Source organism: Accipiter gentilis, chromosome 1, assembly GCF_929443795.1.
Source record: "Accipiter gentilis chromosome 1, bAccGen1.1, whole genome shotgun sequence".
In the NCBI taxonomy this organism is placed as follows: domain Eukaryota; kingdom Metazoa; phylum Chordata; class Aves; order Accipitriformes; family Accipitridae; genus Astur; species Astur gentilis.
The window spans coordinates 23,147,129-23,165,038 of NC_064880.1; the positions used below are offsets into that span (position 1 = coordinate 23,147,129).

Consider the following 17,910-nt stretch of genomic DNA (forward strand, 5'->3'; position numbering starts at 1 on the left):
AATAACAATCGTTTCCTGTTTCAGCAAGTCTTCAATTTTGCAGAGGAAGTTAAACACAAAAAGAACTAGAACTAGAGCTAACATTCCAATGGAAGTTTAGTTTTCTTTAACTATACAGTATTTTCAAAACAGTTACTGTGTATTTTGTATTTCTGTTAATGAATGAAAAAAATCTTAGAAATTGAATACACTTATGTTCATTAGGAATACCTTACTTAACCCAGAACAACATAAAACTTCAGGGTTTTTTTAAATATTAATTCCAGAAAAAGCTATCATGCAAGCATTTTATAAAGAGTGACTGAGAGTTTGGGCCCAATTCTGCTTTCAGTCGTGTAAGCAGCCAGTCTCCCAAAGCTTTACAGAGCTCAGTAATAAGTCCTAAATTAGAAAAAGCAACTAGTGAAGAAAAATAACTCCTTTTGCATCAAGAAAAGCCTTTGTAGCTTCTATAAAATGAACCAAGGTTAGAACTCAAAAAGATATCACCCACTAAATATAACTTACATGTATGGTAGAAATAAAAGTTTGAAGAGAAGTTTGAAAAAACCCTCCATTACCTTTTCTAACAGTCCTTTCACTACCTCATTTGTCAGTGTTTCATACATTAAAGGACATTCCTCAATCACCAGCCTGGGGTGGCTTTGTCCTCTGGGTGCTGTATGCTTCTGGCTAGAACACAGGAAGAAAGCAGTCTTTGTCAGTAGTTTGCCGCTAACTTGGGCAAATGCTTGCACATAGAATTCTTTTCTTTTGGAATAGTTATGAATGAAATCCTGGCAATGCCCTGGCAACACTTCTTCATGCTTTTATTTAGAACTCAGGTTTTTGGTGTTTTGTTCTGTTTCTTACACAAAGCGGCAGGTACTGTATATTGCAATGTCAGGGTAAGAAATTAATAATTTAACAGGAATTTCATCTGAAGACTGATGAATAGACATCTTTTGGAAACTGAGCTTTATTGACAAACAGCCCTGCTTTTGTAATAAATAAACCCCCAAATCTCTGATAACTCAAAAAATACAAATTTAAGCTATAAATGTAGCAAGCCTAAAACAGGTTCAGTTTTGTAGAAAACACGCTATGAATAGAAATGGTACTTTCACACTGTTAACGTGCTGCAATTCAGTTTTTCTAACTAAAGCAGAGTTGCAGCTATTTTATGAAATACAGTGTAGGCAACTACTAGAAATACATTGCAGTAACAATTACTTCGGGTTAGATAGTGTTTAAATCACTCAGATTTGAGATTCCAACAAGCTTTATCTTCCATTTGTCCTGGTTTTGGCTGGAATAGGGTTAATTTTCTTTCTAGCAGCTGGTATAGTGTTATGTTTTGGATTCAGTATAAGAATAATGTTGGTAACACACTGATGTTTTCAGTTGTTGCCAAGTAGTGTTTAGACTAAGTCAAGGATTTTCAGCTTCTCATGCCCAGCCAGCGAGAAGGCTGGAGGGGCACAAGAAGTTGGCACAGGACACAGTCAGGGCACCTGACCCAAACTGGCCAAGGGCGTATTCCATACCATGGGACGTCATACCCAGTATATAAACTGGGTGGATTTGGCCTGGGGGGGATTGCTGCTTGGGAACTAACTGGGCATCGGTCGGCGAGTGGTGAGCATTGCATTGTGCATCACTTGTTTTGTATATTCTGATTTTTTAATTATTATTATTGTCATTTTATTATTGTTCTTACCATCATTATTTTTTTTTTCCTTTCCATTCTATTAAATTGTTCTTGTCTCAACCCACGAGTTTTACTCCCCCCTGGCCCTGATTCTTTCTCCCACCCCACTGGATGGGGGGGGAAGTGAAGGAGTGGCTGACTGGTGCTTTGTTGCAGGGTGGGGTTAAATCATGACACCATTTAAAGGTAGAAAATAGTATTAATCACATTTTATCTAAAGCTAGTTAGGTTATTACTCAGAGAACAATATTTGGTGTATATCAATAATATAATGTGATTTTATTTGATGTTTCCTTCACATAACCACCTGCTTTAGAATGAAACATCAATGAGACACAAATATAAAAGGTTACTTTCCAGATAGTAGTCAGAGAAGGTGTATTGCCTATAGGAAAACCAACACAGGTACATATGGCGCCTGCATAGGAAGTGGGGAATCTACACCCAACAGTTTCACATGTTGGCTGCAGAGTCTCATCCTTCACCTATTCAAGATCCTAAAAGTTCAAACCACAACTTCATAAAGATCCCACATCTACAGGGATAAGGTGAGTTGTGGGAGCTGTGTGCTGGCAGACTCAGCTCTTAGAAGCCTCAGCTCCAGAAAGCAAGTACTTGGCTTTTCTTAGTTTTCAAAGCATTTGCCCACATGGACAACATTCACCTTGTTAGCAGATGAATTTATAAAGGTAAGTTGTATGAGCAGCAAATACCATGGACAATGCTTGTTTAAGCAAAGCAGTTGAGAAGCTCCCTCAAATGAACCATGGTTTATGGAAGCATTACTGGAGTGGCAGGGGGCACCTTCTGACTCACACCCTTCTGGTCTTCCAAAGAAAATGAAAGCAGCTTTGCGCATCACACTAGGACTCAGAAGAGAACGGGAAGCATGACAGCTCTTAATGCAGTAAGAAATCCACTTTTCTAGTTATTCAGAGCAAGAACAAAAGGTTATCTTCTTTGCATTCAAAGGAACTAATGGTAAAATTTCTTTGTACATTTTCTTTTATGATCACGTGGTGATTACAATGCAGCAAAACCAGGAGTAATAAGCAAGACTATGGAACTGGAACATGAACACAAACTCTTGACTCTCCCTCAGCGTCAAAACCAAGCTTTTGTATGACCTCCAATCACAGAATGATTATTTCCTTCTTATTAAGAAGGAAAAATAAACTATCTCTGACAAACTAATTCACACTTTATAGCTCGTTTTCCCTGAATAATGCTCTTATGGGAAAAGTAAAAACATGAAAGTTTTGAATATTAAGAAGAAAAAACAGACATGAGAGAATTTAAAGCAGCTTATTACTCTTAGTGTTTTGTTTAATCTTGTATTCGCTGCAGGTTCTAAGACAGATGATAATTTATTATAAAAATGTATTAAAAATAAAAGGCTAAACCAACAATTTATCTTCCCACAAATTAGGATAAGCAACTTTGGATTTTTTTTTTGGACATTTACTAAGGCAAAGTAGACATTATCCTATTGTGTACTTAGTCTTAATTAAAAAACATTACTAACTTGCTCACCTTTCCAGACAAGGAACAGTTATTTGATTCTCTGAGGTGCTCATTTCAAGCTGGTAATAAATTATGCACGTTGAGCAATCCACTTACAAATGGCTTAAGTAATGGATCAATGTATTCAAATTATTTCACTGTTACCTTAATTTTAATCGTGAAAGTACCACTCGATACATATGACTTGCAGGGAAATTCCTTCTACGTCCAATTGGCAGTATAATAGGATGAACAGCTCCTACAATATATCCTTTGCTGTAATATTCTTCCACCTTAGATGCTATATCCAACACAGAACTGATCTTGATAACTTCTGGGTTTGGGGAAGCTAAAAGTGTTGAAAGCAGAAGAGAAGCACATTATACTATGTATGCCCATATACTTTTTGGGTGAGTTCCTTTTATATAAACCACACAAAATCCATCCCAAGGCATTTACTAAAAAATGACAGTTCTATTTATACAAGAATAGGCAGATTCACAGCTGATTCAACAGTATTCAACTACGTGAAGTATGTATTTTTACAAGTTAATATGATCTGGTTTTAACCTATTTGGCAACACTTACTGTTGGATCTAGCTTGGCCAAGCTAATTTAAGAGCAGCATCAACATCTAAACACACAATAGGTCTCAACTTAACAAAGCAACTATTTTGCCTAGCCAAAGCCTTAAACATACTGAAGCAGTATCCTTAAACCTTAGTTGTGAGGTAAATTCCCATACAACAAATTTAAGCCTAGAACAACTGGTTTGTTTTTCTTCAAAAATTTTTTTTGATCCTTAGAAGTGATCTGTGGATTGTAGGTTGAACTTTTAACATAGTCCCAATTCCTTTTTCCAGTAGACCTAAGTACGTGTCACCTAAGCTACGTGGTGTTTTAATTTCTAAGGAGGATCCCTCTGAGTGTGTGCAAGCATTTCCAATCAAAAGGCAACAGCTAGGTACCATATAGCTATTGGGGGAAACTACATAGATAAAGGGAAAACTTTTTGGAGATCTCTTTTTGAACGGTCTGGTCCACAGCTTTTTTTACAGAGAAAAAGGAAGATTCCACACTAGTAATAGACAATATTCTGCCACAGTCAGTCTGATGGTCAGTATTTCCTGTGCCACTCAACTCCAACTGGAATTGTAGATGCTCTCAGAAAGCAGGAAATCAATACTCATATACAGATGGTAACTGAAGAGCAATTATGCCAGCATATATTTGCCATCATCAAAATTTTCATCCTTTGCAGATATGAACTCTTATGAAAAGACAGTTTGGCTTGGAATTTGATGGTCTCTATCAGCGACCCTTGCTGCAAGTGACGTACTTTTTTGTGTTCTGACGAGTCCCTCTCTGTGCAAGACTTTCAGTGCATTAAGACCAGTGTTCAACTGTATTAGAGGATGCCTCAATTGGAACTAAGTGACCTCACAACACTTTTTTTGAGATACAAACTTTTTAACATGCTGTTTTAAACATTCCCTTTCAAACCATACAATAAACTGGAAACAATTAAATACATCAATTTGTCTTTTATTCTGCAATTTTAAAAAAATTATATAAAAGAAAAAAGAACAGATAAATGTGATGACATAAATCTCACTCACCACTTTGTAAGTGTATTCATTAAGAGTTAATTTCATGTTCTTACATCCTCTTATCTACCTGCCCTATATTGTAGGTGGGCAATAGCAAGGAATTTAAGGACTTTATCAAAGACACAGCAAGTCACAAAGTCTACCTATCCTACAGCTTTAAAGTATCAGAAACCAGATATATGAATCTTTAGTTTGCCTAAATCTTTTATTCTAATAAACTGAATTAGAATTCTGCTGGTTCATGAGTGATATGTTCTATAAAACATCAATCTCTATACTACTTTCCCACAATAAAATGGGAATAATACTGATATATATACACATTATGGAGGGCTTTTTTTTAAAAAAAAACCCACAAACCAAAACAAAAAACCCACAACCACACCACCACCATGAAACTAAAGTTTTGCAACACTCAAATACTTTTAAATACCAACTTTTACTAAAGGGAAAAGGAATGGAGGCCTACTTTGCTTGTCACTGTAAGAGCCTTAACAGCTCAGAAAAGCTATCAAGAGAAACCAGAGTAAGTGTACCATGGGAAATGCACACCACTAAAAAGTATCACTAACATATATTGATGGTTTATTGCTGATAACTAGCAAACTCAACCTATTAATGTAAACTCTGCCATTCTCAGTCATAGGGACTGGGCTGTTGCACTTCTTTGTGCTACTTTGCCTGCCTTTTTTTTGTTTTTTTTTTTTTTTTTTAAGCAGACAGTACATTACAGCCTTCCCTTTCATAGACAGATGGTATTTTGCCCTTAGTGACGCCTCCCTCCCATGATTCCACTCATAGTAAATCCAGAAGACATTAAATGTGTATTGTAGGAATAACTCCTCTACAGTCCACAAGCCAAAACAGCATGAATGTATGCAACATGATCATCACTTCACTGATTTTGCAAATGTCTTAAGTGTTTTTCATTAATTTCCTTCCTGATGTGCTGTCAACAGGTAGCCAAAATACTTTTACAAATAACAGAACTACAGCTACCTTGCTAGCTGTAAGCTTCAGATGCATGATACCGAAGATGATGACAAAACAGCTACTTCATACATATTCATACTGTTCTTCAGAGTGACAAGAACTTCACAGCATGTCATCTTAGTGGGTTGCATCAATATTCCTTTTTTTCCCCTAATAGGAAGGTTGTGGGAAAAGCAAAAACATTCTGCCTGGAGTAGGAGTATTCAAACTATCCCTACTTTATGGTTAGGCTGACATCAAAAAATAACAGCTGTTCTTGTAACTGAGATATGCCTCATGATTGAGCTTGTAGAATTTACAATCCTTGACAGGCATTTAAAATTATACTTCAGAGTCCACTGCTCCCTTTCCTTTGTACCATTCAATCCCACCAAAATATAAGATTGGCTATAATTTTCTTGTTTGGGATTCTCTTGATGCAGAAGAACTTTCATGGAACTCAAAGCTGATTTCTACAGTAGGGATGGCAGTATTTTGGGGACCAGGAGGGGAGAAGCCAAGGTACAATACACTGCTGATAGATAACTTGTTAAGATGTGCAGGGTGTCCAGCCAGCAAATTTAGACTACAGCACGGTTGACCTAATCTGCATCATGGCTTGGGAGAAGATCAGGGACTCCCGAAAGTCTCCCCAGCAGGCTCATTTCAACTTCACATAGCATAAATCTGATGAAGCAGAGAATAAAGCATATTAAATGAAAATAATGCATTTATGCTTGCTATACTTTTATCCTAATGCAGGACATAGCTTATTTTAGGATCTTATAAAGGATACTAAGTGCAGATTTTCTGTTCTACTTGGTGCAAGATCCAGTGGTAACAAGTCACTCAGGCAAACGGAAATCTCAGATGTTGGGGAAGATCTTGCTCTGGAAATCAGCAGACACAGAGTGCCATGAAGACATAACACAACTTGACAGCAGAGTGAAAACTAACTTTGCTCTGAAGTGATATAAATACTCCCATTTAGGTTTCATTTAGCCAAAGGATATTCAAGTAGCAACAAGTATGTGAGCAAGTTGATTGGAGTAGAAGGAAAAAAAAAAAAAGAAAAGAAAAAAAAAGCCCAACATATTCCCCACAGTACTTTAGCCGATCCCCACGTTTCATAAGCAAACGGAATTCAGAAATGCTGCCAAGACAGTATATACACCTTTTTTTTTTCCTGTCTTCATTATCTTAGCTCTAAAAAGTATAGACCCCAAACAAAAAAAATATTTTAAGGCCAAATAAACACACAGCTAGAACCATTCAACAGAAATATACCTATGTTTACAAATCCACTTGCTCACTTACAGTTAGAAACCTAAACATTAAGCAACTATCTGAAACTGATCTCACTGTTATTTAGTCTTCATAAGTCCACAGTAAGTCACTGAAGCTAAGCACTTTTGGATATCCGACTAAACAGGAGAAAATGAAACTTTACTGCTCTACTGATAGGTTATTAAAATAAGAGATACACCTTTATTTACACTTGTTTGGTCTGCTTTTTCTTAAAAGTCACAACCACCTTTAAAACAAATACTTTACACAACACTTCCAGAAACTTGTTACTTTAAAACACAGCAAAACTATCTAGAACACAGACTATTTAAGAACACTAAATGCCCTTCAGTCTCTAAAAAAAAAAAACCCCAAAAAATTATTATCCTATTATCAGTAGATTAGTAGGTCGGTCAGGTATGCATTAGACAGCCTAACTTTATTTCCAGTACATTACGACTACTACTTACTCAACACAAAGTTTGTTTCTTCAAAAAGAACAAGCCAGTGAGAAACTATTTGTGTAAATAAACAGAACAAGAGTTGGATGTCAAGTAATATAACTTAGTAGAATGTGTCTTCTATCAGTATCTTGCAGTTTTTCAATGAGCAGACCGATACATTTTCAATAAAATTATTACTACCACCCTTTAACTTAGAGTTAAAACTAAGCAGAGGCCAAGTTTTGTTTATGAAAAAGTGCCTGAAAACATAACAAGGCATGCACTGACACTTTCTCCCTTTATCACACCCTTCCAGCAATTGCATTTACTTCAAATCCTTGTTATTAGGAAGTTCCAGTAGATTGGGTTGTTATAAAATGCAACTTACTACAAAGTAACTGCAAAACTGAGCTGTCTGTTCTCAGAGGGCAGCCATCTGGGCTTGTTTATGTTTTCAACTTTGTGGAACAGGGAGTTGCTCTGATAGAGACGGGACACCCTCGGGAAGGAAGTATCCCACAGCGCACTGTCTGCCTCTAGCTACGCATACAGATTTTGTTTCATTTTGGTCATGATTTCGAAAGACTATTCAACAACTACAAGTAAAGCATTTGGAAAAAAAACAGTAAGATGAAACTGTAAGCCTCTTACTAAAACCATGAGGGGAAGCTACTCCTGGTATACAAATAAGAAACAGACTTACTTCTGCATAAAGTAACAAGGACAATGACAGCCCGTTTGTGGAAGTTGAGTGCATTTTAAAAAATTGTTATTCAATTAAGGCTCAGGCACAGTGTATTTTCTGAACCGTCACACTGAATTCAGACAACCATTATTCAAAGTGAGTACGGATAGCAGTATGTGACTCACAGGAAATTCGGAAAATCTCTTAACAGTTTTTAGCGAGCTTCCTTAATAAGGACAGTTGTGTAATTTGGTGGGTTTGGTTGTTAAAAATACTTCAGTAGTTTCCATTGTAATTGTATATAAGTGAGGACCTTCGTCATGATTTGTGTTTCAAAATAAAAGTCTTACGTTTTGGCTAGCTTTGATAAAAGTATCTAAGATTTACTGTAAGCCAAACAAGACAGAACTAAGTTAAATCCTATTCCTTGCATTCTCAGAGTAGTAAAGATAGAAGATAAAAAGATACCTTCTAAAGTAAAATCCAGCAATACATATTCATAAGCAGAATCCGTCTTTGTCTCAACTTGTGGTCTCTTCAGTGTAGAAAAGATTTTTCCAGGGCTGCTATCATCTGGGTCTTCCAGCTTTCTCAGTCCGCACCCCATGGCAAGATCTGCAAATGATTAAATCGCAGGAAAAGGTGGGGGGAGCAGCAAGATCTGTCGCTCTCACTACAGGGAAAAAAAAAAGTAACCAAATAATTCCCTATGATTTTGTTTTCTATTAGCTGTAAATCCAAACAGAGAAGAAGTCTGGTTCCCAAATCAAAAAGCGAAGGTACTTTCCATTCATTTTTTTATAGAGAAACAGCAAACCCGTGATGATCTCAAGCTACAAACTTGGTAGGAGTAGGCGTGATTTTGCAGCAATGTTAGAGCTGCTACAAACTAGCAGAGATTTTCCATGCCACGTCAATTTACAGCCAGCCCCCTATCAGTGCTCTCTTGCAGAGGACACCAATAGTGCTTTGTTTGTCCTTCTAGACTGCCTGGGTGAGGGGGGGGGGGGGTGAGGGGGGTGAGAAGAACTGAAAAAGAAAGTTTGAGAGAAACTTGTCTGTAATTACTTACCTCCAGAAGTTCTCAACTGCAGTAGCAAGTCAGAAGGAAAAAAGCAAGTTAGTCAGAATGAAAGAATGAGAAAAGAGCCTCAACATGGTTGGAGACGAAAATCATTTCCAGAAAGGAAGTCAGCTTCAAGAGGAAATTGCTTCTGGCATCTCAAAGGGTAGAAAAGTAAATGAAAGGCAGTTTAGTCCTTATTTTAGATTTCAAAGTTTGGTTCCTATTTCCTTTCCACAGGAACTTTCCTCCAGATGAAAAAAAAAAAACCATGAACATAGTGTAATATATTGTAATAATGTAAAAATATGCAGTAATTTCTTGTCAAGAAAATCAATAAGAATCTACATTGCTAGAATCAGCTTATGTAATTAGTTTTGATAAACACTGAAAAATGGCACTGAAATATTCCTAACTTCAAATCAGAAAGAATTTTTCAATGTTATATATGAATATTGTTACAAGACTTTTTTTCCAACCCATTTTTCATGGGTATTGAACAACTGAAATCCTCTTCCCCTGTCAGGCTGACCTCAGTTGGTACAGCCACAGACTTTCAACACTGTTTCCTAAACAAATTTTTCTTTAAGTCCTGAAAATTTAGTATAAGTTTAAGGGCTCTCATTACTCTTACACTACCTACTGCAAGTCACTTGTAACTGTATTACACCTGATGCAGACCATGACAATGCAGTGCAAAAAAAAAGGAACAGTGATTGATTTTCTAAGGCCCTGTTACTGCTGGGATGGGTGGTTAGAAAATTTACCTTTTTACTTTTACACTGTATCTAGAGAAATTAAGAGTCATCTAGAGAAAACTAGAGATTTGTAATACCATTTTGGATTAAAATAACTGCACATTTGAATTTAAAACACTTTTTACTTTTTTTTCACTGAAAAATACTAATCTTATAAAAAATGCCCACATTTTCTATCATTAATCACCGCAAGTTAGGCATTAACCGTTTGTGGGTTTCTTCCTGTTCTACTGCAAGTGAAGTGATCTAACTTTTATTTAAGCAGCTTACCAGGAATGAGCAGTCTGTGGCCTATATCCCCTTTGAAATCCACATTAAAATTACCTAATTTTGGAAGAATTTAAAAATCACAGAGCGTGGAGCCTGGGATTGAAATCATAATTATTGCATACAGTCTTTAAAACAAGCTCCCAGGTGCTGAAACCAAAAGAAAATCCCTCAGTGTTGTCATCTTGATTAAAACCCAGGAAAACAACAAATAAGCAGAATTCTCCAGCTTCCTGCATGTCTGCTTACAAAGAAATTGCCCCCAAACACTCTTTTCTTCTTTTTCCAGTAAAGGTCATCCCTGAATTGTTGCTATACCAGACATACATGTAAACTGTCCACTCAACCTTGAGAATCCTGCTGCTTCACTCCACACAGTCCTTAAGATCCACTGTAACCGCTTGTATAAAGCCATGGCATGACTGACAGCTGCAAGTAAAACAACTATTTGCAGCACTAGTCCAGTTGCCAGCTGGTTGCCTTTTTTTTTTTTTTTTTAATTTAACTAAAGATAGCTACATTTTTAATGAGGCCAGAATATTGTATTTCAAACTCTTTGTGACAAGGCTTAAATCATATTTCAACCCTCTCATCAAAATAGGATTTTTCATAGCATAAACAAACTCTTATGACACCAACACAGAAACACTGTTATGGATAAAAACAATGGTCCTTATTTTGGGTAACCCTAGATCAGTTAAGTAGTTAATAAGCTTCTGAATTGGAAGTCAGTCAACAGTTGCCATTGCAGACTTGACTCAAAAGCCACTAGACTGAACCAATGAAAACAAAGATCCCAGATGTCAAAAAGAAAACAAAACAAAACCAACAAAGAACTAGCAGCATCTCACACAGGAGTTTAAAACTGCATCAAAGCACCTGAATGACTCAGGAGAAGAACAGGATCCTAAGATTCCTGGATTCAGGAGCTGCCTGAATAGCTTTAGTATCCTGTTGCAAAGTGGATATAAGCTACAAAACAGTCCACTTCGTGACCCAAAATGCAAAGGCTCTGGGAACCGGTATCGGAGAAAAACAGATCCCTAAAACTATACTGTGATTCACAGAGATGTGGTAGTCACAGCAACCCCCACTAGAAAAAGCATGCAACTCATTCACTGAAGCTTGATATAATTTTTAGACTTTTAAAAAGGCAAACAAAGATAGCCAAATAACAGACCAATTAATCCAAAGGAACTATGCTTCTGTGGAAGGCTTCCAGAATCCCCCTATGGTTTTTATTCTGATGAAATGGACAAATGATACAAAGATGGCAAAAGAGTAGTGCACCAACAGGAGCATTGGTCCAGCACTGGACTACCATCAACTGTCTTCTAGCAATGCAAGATGAGAAGCAGCAGCAGTTCTGCGCAGTAGTTTTGACCAGAAAGTGAGACAGCAAGGCTTGCTGTCTACCCACACCTTAGGGTTGTTCCTGTCCCTCGCTCATGACTGACTTTGCTCCCTGTTGTCAGTGTCATGGGAAGTTTGAAAACATTTGTGTGGGAGGCATTTTTGTCTGTCTTGCTATATTACTAAACTGACTGAATGCAAGGACATCATCTGATGCTTGAAACTGATGTGCTGAAATAGTCATCCATGCTGAGCTGCTCACTATTAACATTACTGATGTCCAAGGCAGGCCCTCTGTCTACAGCATTGGTGCCAAATAAAAGTAGCGTTGGCACCCCTTTTTCATAGAATCATTCAGGTTGGAAAAGACCTTCAAGATCATCAAGTCCAACCATTAACCATGCCCACTAAACCAGGTCCTGAAGTACCCTGTCCACTCGCTTTTTGGGGGATGGTGACTCAACCACTTCCCTGGGCAGCCCATTCCAATGTTTGACAACCCTCTCAGTAAAGAAATTTTTCCTACTATCTAACCTAAATCTCCCTTGCCACAACTTGAGGCCATTTCCTCTCGTCCTATCTCCAGCCACCTGACAAAAGAGACCAGCACCCACCTCACTACAACCCCCTTTCAGATAGTTGCAGAGGCTATAAGGTCTCCTCTGAGCCTCCTCTTTTCTAGACTAAACAGCTCCCTCAGCCGCTCCTCATCAGACTTGTGCTCCAGGCCCCGCACCAGCTTGGTTGCCCTTCTCTGGACACGCTCCAGCACCTCCATGTCTTTCCTGTAGTGAGGGGCCCAAAACCGAACACAGTACTCGAGGTGCGGCCTCACCACTGCTGAGTACAGGGAAACAACCACCTCCCTGCTCCTGCTGGCCACACTATTTCTGATGCAGGCCAGGATGCTATTGGCCTTCTTGGCCACCTGGGCACACTGCTGGCTCATATTCCACCAGCTGTCAACCAGCACCCCCAGGTCTTTCTCTGCCAGGCACCTTTCCAGCCACTCTTCCCCAAGCCTGTAGCACTGCATGGGGTTGCCGTGACTGAAGTGCAGGACCCGGCACTTGGCCTCATTGAACCTCATACAATTGGCCTCAGCCCATCAATCCAGCCTGTCCAGATCTCTTTGTAGAGCCTCCCTACCCTCAAGCAGATCAACCCTGCCTCCCAACTTGGTGTCGTCTGCAAACTTGCTGAGGGTGCACTCAATCCCCTCATCCAAATCATCAACAGAGATATTAAACAGAACAGGGCCCAAGACCGAGCCCTGAAGAACACCACTTGTGACCCGCTGCCAACTGGATTTCACCCCATTCATCACTACCCTCTGGGCTCGGCCAGCCAGCCAGTTTTTCACCCAGTGAAGAGTACACTTATCCAGGCCACGAGACGCCAGTTTCTCAAGGAGTATGCCATGAGAGACAGCGTCAAAGGCCTTGCTGAAGTCAAGGAAGATAACATCCACAGCCTTTCCCTCATTCACTAGGCAGGTCACCCGGTCATAGAAGGAGATTAGGTTGGTCAAGCAGGACCTGCCTTTCGTAAACCCATGCTGACTGGGCCTGATCCCCTTCTTATCCTGAACTTGCCACATGAGTGCTCTCAAGACAGACCGTTCCATAATCTTCCCCAGTACCAAGGTCAGGCTGACAGGCCTGTAGTTCCCCTGATCCTCCCTCCCACCCTTCTTATAAATGGGAGTCACACTGGCAAGCCTCCAGTCCTCTAGGACCTCCCCTGTTGAACAGGAACACTGATAGATGATAGAGATTGGCTTGGCAAGGACCTCTGCCAGTTCCCTCGGTACTCTTGGATGGATCCCATCAGGTCCCATAGATTTCTGAGTGTCCAGGTGGCATAGTATTTCCTCCTGGATTAAGGGGGGTATGTTCTGCTCTTCATCCTTACCTTCCAGCTCAAGGGGTGGAGTACCCTGGGGATAACTGGACTCACTATTAAAGACTGAGGCAAAGAAGGCATTAAGTACCTTGGCCTTTTCCTCATCACTGGTTGCTACGTTCCCTTCTGTATCCGTTAAAGGAAAGATATTATCCTTGAGATTCTTTTTACTGTTAACATATTTGTAAAAACATTTTTTGTTGTCCCTTACGATAGTGGCCAGATTTAGTTCTAGCTGAGCTTCTGCCTTTCTAATCTTCTCTGTATGATCTAACAAGATCCCTGTACTCCTCCCAAGTTGCCCGCCCTTTCCTCCAGAGATGATAAACTCTCCTTTTTTTCTCGAGTCCTAGCAAAAGCTCCCTGTTCAACCAGGCCAGTCTTTTCCCTTGGTGGTTCGACTTGCAGCACATGGGAATAGCCTGGTCCTGAGCCATTAAGATTTCCTTCTTACAGAACGTCCGTCCCTCCTGGACCCCTTTGCCCTTCAGGACTGTCTCCCAAGGGACTCTTTCAACCAGTGCCTTGAAGAGGCCAAAGTTAGCCTTCCAGAAGTCCATAGCGGTGGTTTTGCTGACCACCTTCCTTGCCTCACGAAGAATTGAAAATTCTATCATTTCATGGTTGCTAAGCCCAAGATGGCCTCCAACCATCACACCTCCCACCAGTCCTTCCCTGTTCGTAAACAACAGATCTAGCAAGATTTTGACAAAATCTCTCTTGCTAGAATTAGAAAGACAACACTTTGTTCCTGCATGAAAACAAAGCCTATTTACAAGAATGCCTTCTCTTCTCCAAAACCAAATATGACCTGCATAAACCATTTAATAAAATAATACAGTTTAAACTTTGCCTCCCCCAGTATCTTAAAAGGTCAAGAATGGGAGATAGTACTTGACAGTAGTACGTTCCTTTTTCAAGTCATCTGAGCTTCCTGTTGATTAAAATCATAAAATATAAGGAAAATTATGAAAACAGTGCAGGTACATAGAAGATTTTCCTTGCCTGTGTATGCACAACGTCAAAATAAAAGCTAAAAATAATAAATAAAAATTCAGGGAAATTGACTTATAAGCTTTTAATTTTTAATGGATACCAAAACTCAAGAAAGATCATAAGCTACTGAATCTGCAATTCAGAGTCAACTACACCAGGATCCATAGCAAACGTTTCCTTAAAGACACCCTTCTCTCTCTCTCTGATTAGCATACGGCCTAGTATGTTAAAAGCAAAAGGAATCATACTGCTTTAATGCTGTAACAACTTCAAAAAGCTTTGAAAGCAGTACTTTATTTGAAATTTTAAAATATTATCAAGGACTTTATAAGAAGGGCTATAAAATTTTTAAGCAGTATCGCAATCATGACAAATGACTCCTGCTCAATAACATGATTTAGAACTGGCTGAATATTCTGAGAGAACAGCTCACATTTCCCAGCCTGTTAGGCTACTACTGGGACAAAAACATTACCAGTGGTGCATCTGTAAGAAGGTTATTCTCTCAAAGCATTTTAACTGATGAGCTTACTTGAATAAAATCACTAATACAAGCAGCACAGCTTTTAAAGATCCATTCCTATTCTCAAGGTTAAAGAGTAGCGAGCATCAGAAACACAAATGCCTTAAAACTGTATCAATTATCTCAAGAATAAATTATTGCTATTTATAAAGATTTCACTAGGACTAAAACTGACTCATCTAACAAGAAACAGAAGGGATAACTCTTAGTTCCTCTGACAAATGCAAAATGTAAAATAGTATTTGGACCTAACATGTTTCCCACTTGGGGTCATAACCACCCACATTTGCAGCTTACAAAGGCATTTAAGAGCACCACTTTAAAAACAAAACAAAAACCAATTAGCAATACATCAGCTATAGATTAGTCATCACTGAAACATAATGTTTTTAACAGAGGACTGGCACGTTAATAAGATACAAGGGGGCAAATTACAAACACAAGCTAAATTAGTCAGATTTCTCCAGAACCTGAGGCTATCTGAACAGCTACAGGACTCAAACCCAATGCATTAAAACCCCCTAAATATTAATCATCTCAAATTGCAACACTTTTGAACTTCACAGTTCCTCTCTGAGCTTCTTTTTAAGCTTACTTCCTTTGTTTTATGACTCAAGGCAAATGTAAAGTTTTTGCTTAGGACAGGGTAATGACAGAAAAAGAAAAAAATTCCATCAGAAAAATTCTGCAATTCAATTGTCAAATATTTTTCACATCCCCATTCTCAAGAACTATTATTTGAACCAAAACAAAACACTAACATCTAGTTCTTTTTTTCTGTAGAATGATTTGATTAAAACTGTTTTGTCTATAATTTATTTAAATATATTAAGAAAGTAGCAGTGTTTCATTCTGAAGGCTCTTTGGTCTGGCAACTTTTAAAATGTTTTTTCTTTTTCTCCACCCAATTTTTTTTTCTTTTGAAAGAATAATTTTGTGAATGGTACAGGAACATAGTCTTGTCAAACATGTTAACCTGAGCAGAAAAGCCAGCTTTTCTGCAATAATATTTAACTTACTGTTCTAAAAATAATTGAGAGATGACAACAATAGTTTAATTACTGCAAAAGCATAGTTTAATGATAAAAGTTCATCAGTTCCATTTTTCATATTTTTCTAAATCCATATTTAAGCTACTCATTGATACGCACAATTAAATAAACAAAAGTTCCAATCCAAACAGTAGATAGGGACCAATCAATTAAAATTTTAGTTACCAACCCAGAACTTTACTATAAGTTACAAACTACACAAACTTGGTTATTATTGGTGTATTACAAGTAGTTTCAACAGAAGGAGCTTTTGATTTATAAAATTGCTACCAGTTCTCTAAAATGAGATCTACAAATTTATTAAGCTTTTATGTATGCACATCCACAGTATCACACTTGTCAAGGCTGCGGTAACTAGATCTGTATCTGCGATACAACACTAAACAACACAGCCATATAATCAACTGAAATCACGCATTCTAGAATGAAAATGGATGTTCTAGTTTATTTGATTAGAAACAACTGGAAACATTACCAACAGTATTCTGTTTACCATTAACGTACACGCTTACGTAGACTGCAACTGCACAGACAGATGTACAAAATGATCATGCAAGGCCCTCAAAATTCAGTACTACTTTAAATTATTTGTGACTCAGTCTAAGAAGGCCTTACAAGACCCACACTTTCCCATTAGATCTTAGCTACAGTATTAAACATAGTTAAAACAAGAGCGACATATTACTGTTCTGCTTTCTATATTTCTATTTGGATTTTCTGCATAACAGCTTACAAGGATTTGCATACAGGATTGCACACATGTATCAAGACACTGGCACTGTATTTTTGATCCTTAAAATACTGATTTAAACTGTGTATTTTTTACTTAAATGGGAAACATAAGAAACTTTCATACCAGATGAACTGAAACTACCATAGTACTTCAACATTACAAAGCCACAAACCTATTATACTAATTTTTACTGTAACGCCCCCGTATTTTACAACCATGCAACTTCCCACATTTTAGAACTATGTTAGACAGAGAAAAACATTTGAAGAGAGCCATGTGTTCTGCTAGTTCCTGCTCAGTTACGATTGGAATGTAGTTTCCTCATTAACTTTAATATTAGCTATTTTGAAAAATGAATTTCAGAATACAAAGAATTGCCAATTTAATATGAAAAACAAACAGTTTTTCAGGGATGATGAATGGACTTCTGATGCTTAATGCTAGAAGTAGCGGGAACCAAACATGTTAGTGAACTAGAGAATTCTACTTAATGCAAGAAAAATCGAACACATAAAAATGCAGGACAGAGAACTTCAGTAACTTTTCTGCCTGTCCACAGGTTTTTATCCAGTTAATAGAGCATATTAGAAGTAACATTTTGCCATATAAATATAACATTAACTAGACAACAGTTGCTAGAAATACTCTGACAGCTAGCTCAGTAGAAAACAGAAGATACCAGCAGGGTCTCTAAATTCTAGGGGGTGGAAGCCAGAAAATTAATTTAGTTTGCTAATATGTGGATGTGACAAGCCAGTGCACAAAAATGATTATTTGCCATTAGCTACTGAATGGACATAGAGCACAGTCCTTATCTGATGTGTCCCCTCCTAGCCCATGTGTAAAGCCTTACAACTATCAATTGGAAACTGCAAAAGACCAAAGAGAATGCTGCCCTTCTCTAATCCCCCAAATCAGTGAGGGATCAGGATCTTAGTATCTGCAGTTAACTAAATGACTTCTCTATAAGTCATGTTTGGTAAACAAATTGTAAATTCCAAAAATAAGGACTTGGGACTAACTCTTCTGAATCCTGCGTCAAATGTGTATTTGTTTCACAATACAAGAAA

The 17,910-nt window shown here is 38.0% G+C and overlaps 1 protein-coding gene across 8 annotated transcripts in view; it reads right to left on the minus strand.

Annotated features, from left to right (window-relative positions):
* The window catches only part of RFTN2 (raftlin family member 2), a 37,072-nt gene extending 27,746 nt beyond the window's left edge, over positions 1-9,326 (minus strand). For 5 of the 8 annotated variants that reach the window (XR_007507740.1, XM_049814533.1, XM_049814454.1 and 2 more), the window contains exons 1-3: positions 8,659-9,049; positions 3,359-3,542; positions 561-672 (exon numbers count right to left, since the gene is read on the minus strand). Coding sequence is in view for 7 of the 8 variants with exons in the window: in XM_049814533.1 (XP_049670490.1) it covers positions 561-672; positions 3,359-3,542; positions 8,659-8,797 (435 nt within the window). In the remaining variant the exon portion in view is untranslated. Of the gene's footprint in view, positions 1-560; positions 673-3,358; positions 3,543-5,802; positions 6,666-7,893; positions 7,945-8,658; positions 9,050-9,262 lie in introns of those variants that run through there. The other 3 variants (XM_049814203.1, XM_049814675.1, XM_049814762.1) reach the window with 3 other exon arrangements.
* Positions 9,327-17,910: the final 8,584 nt, after the last annotated feature.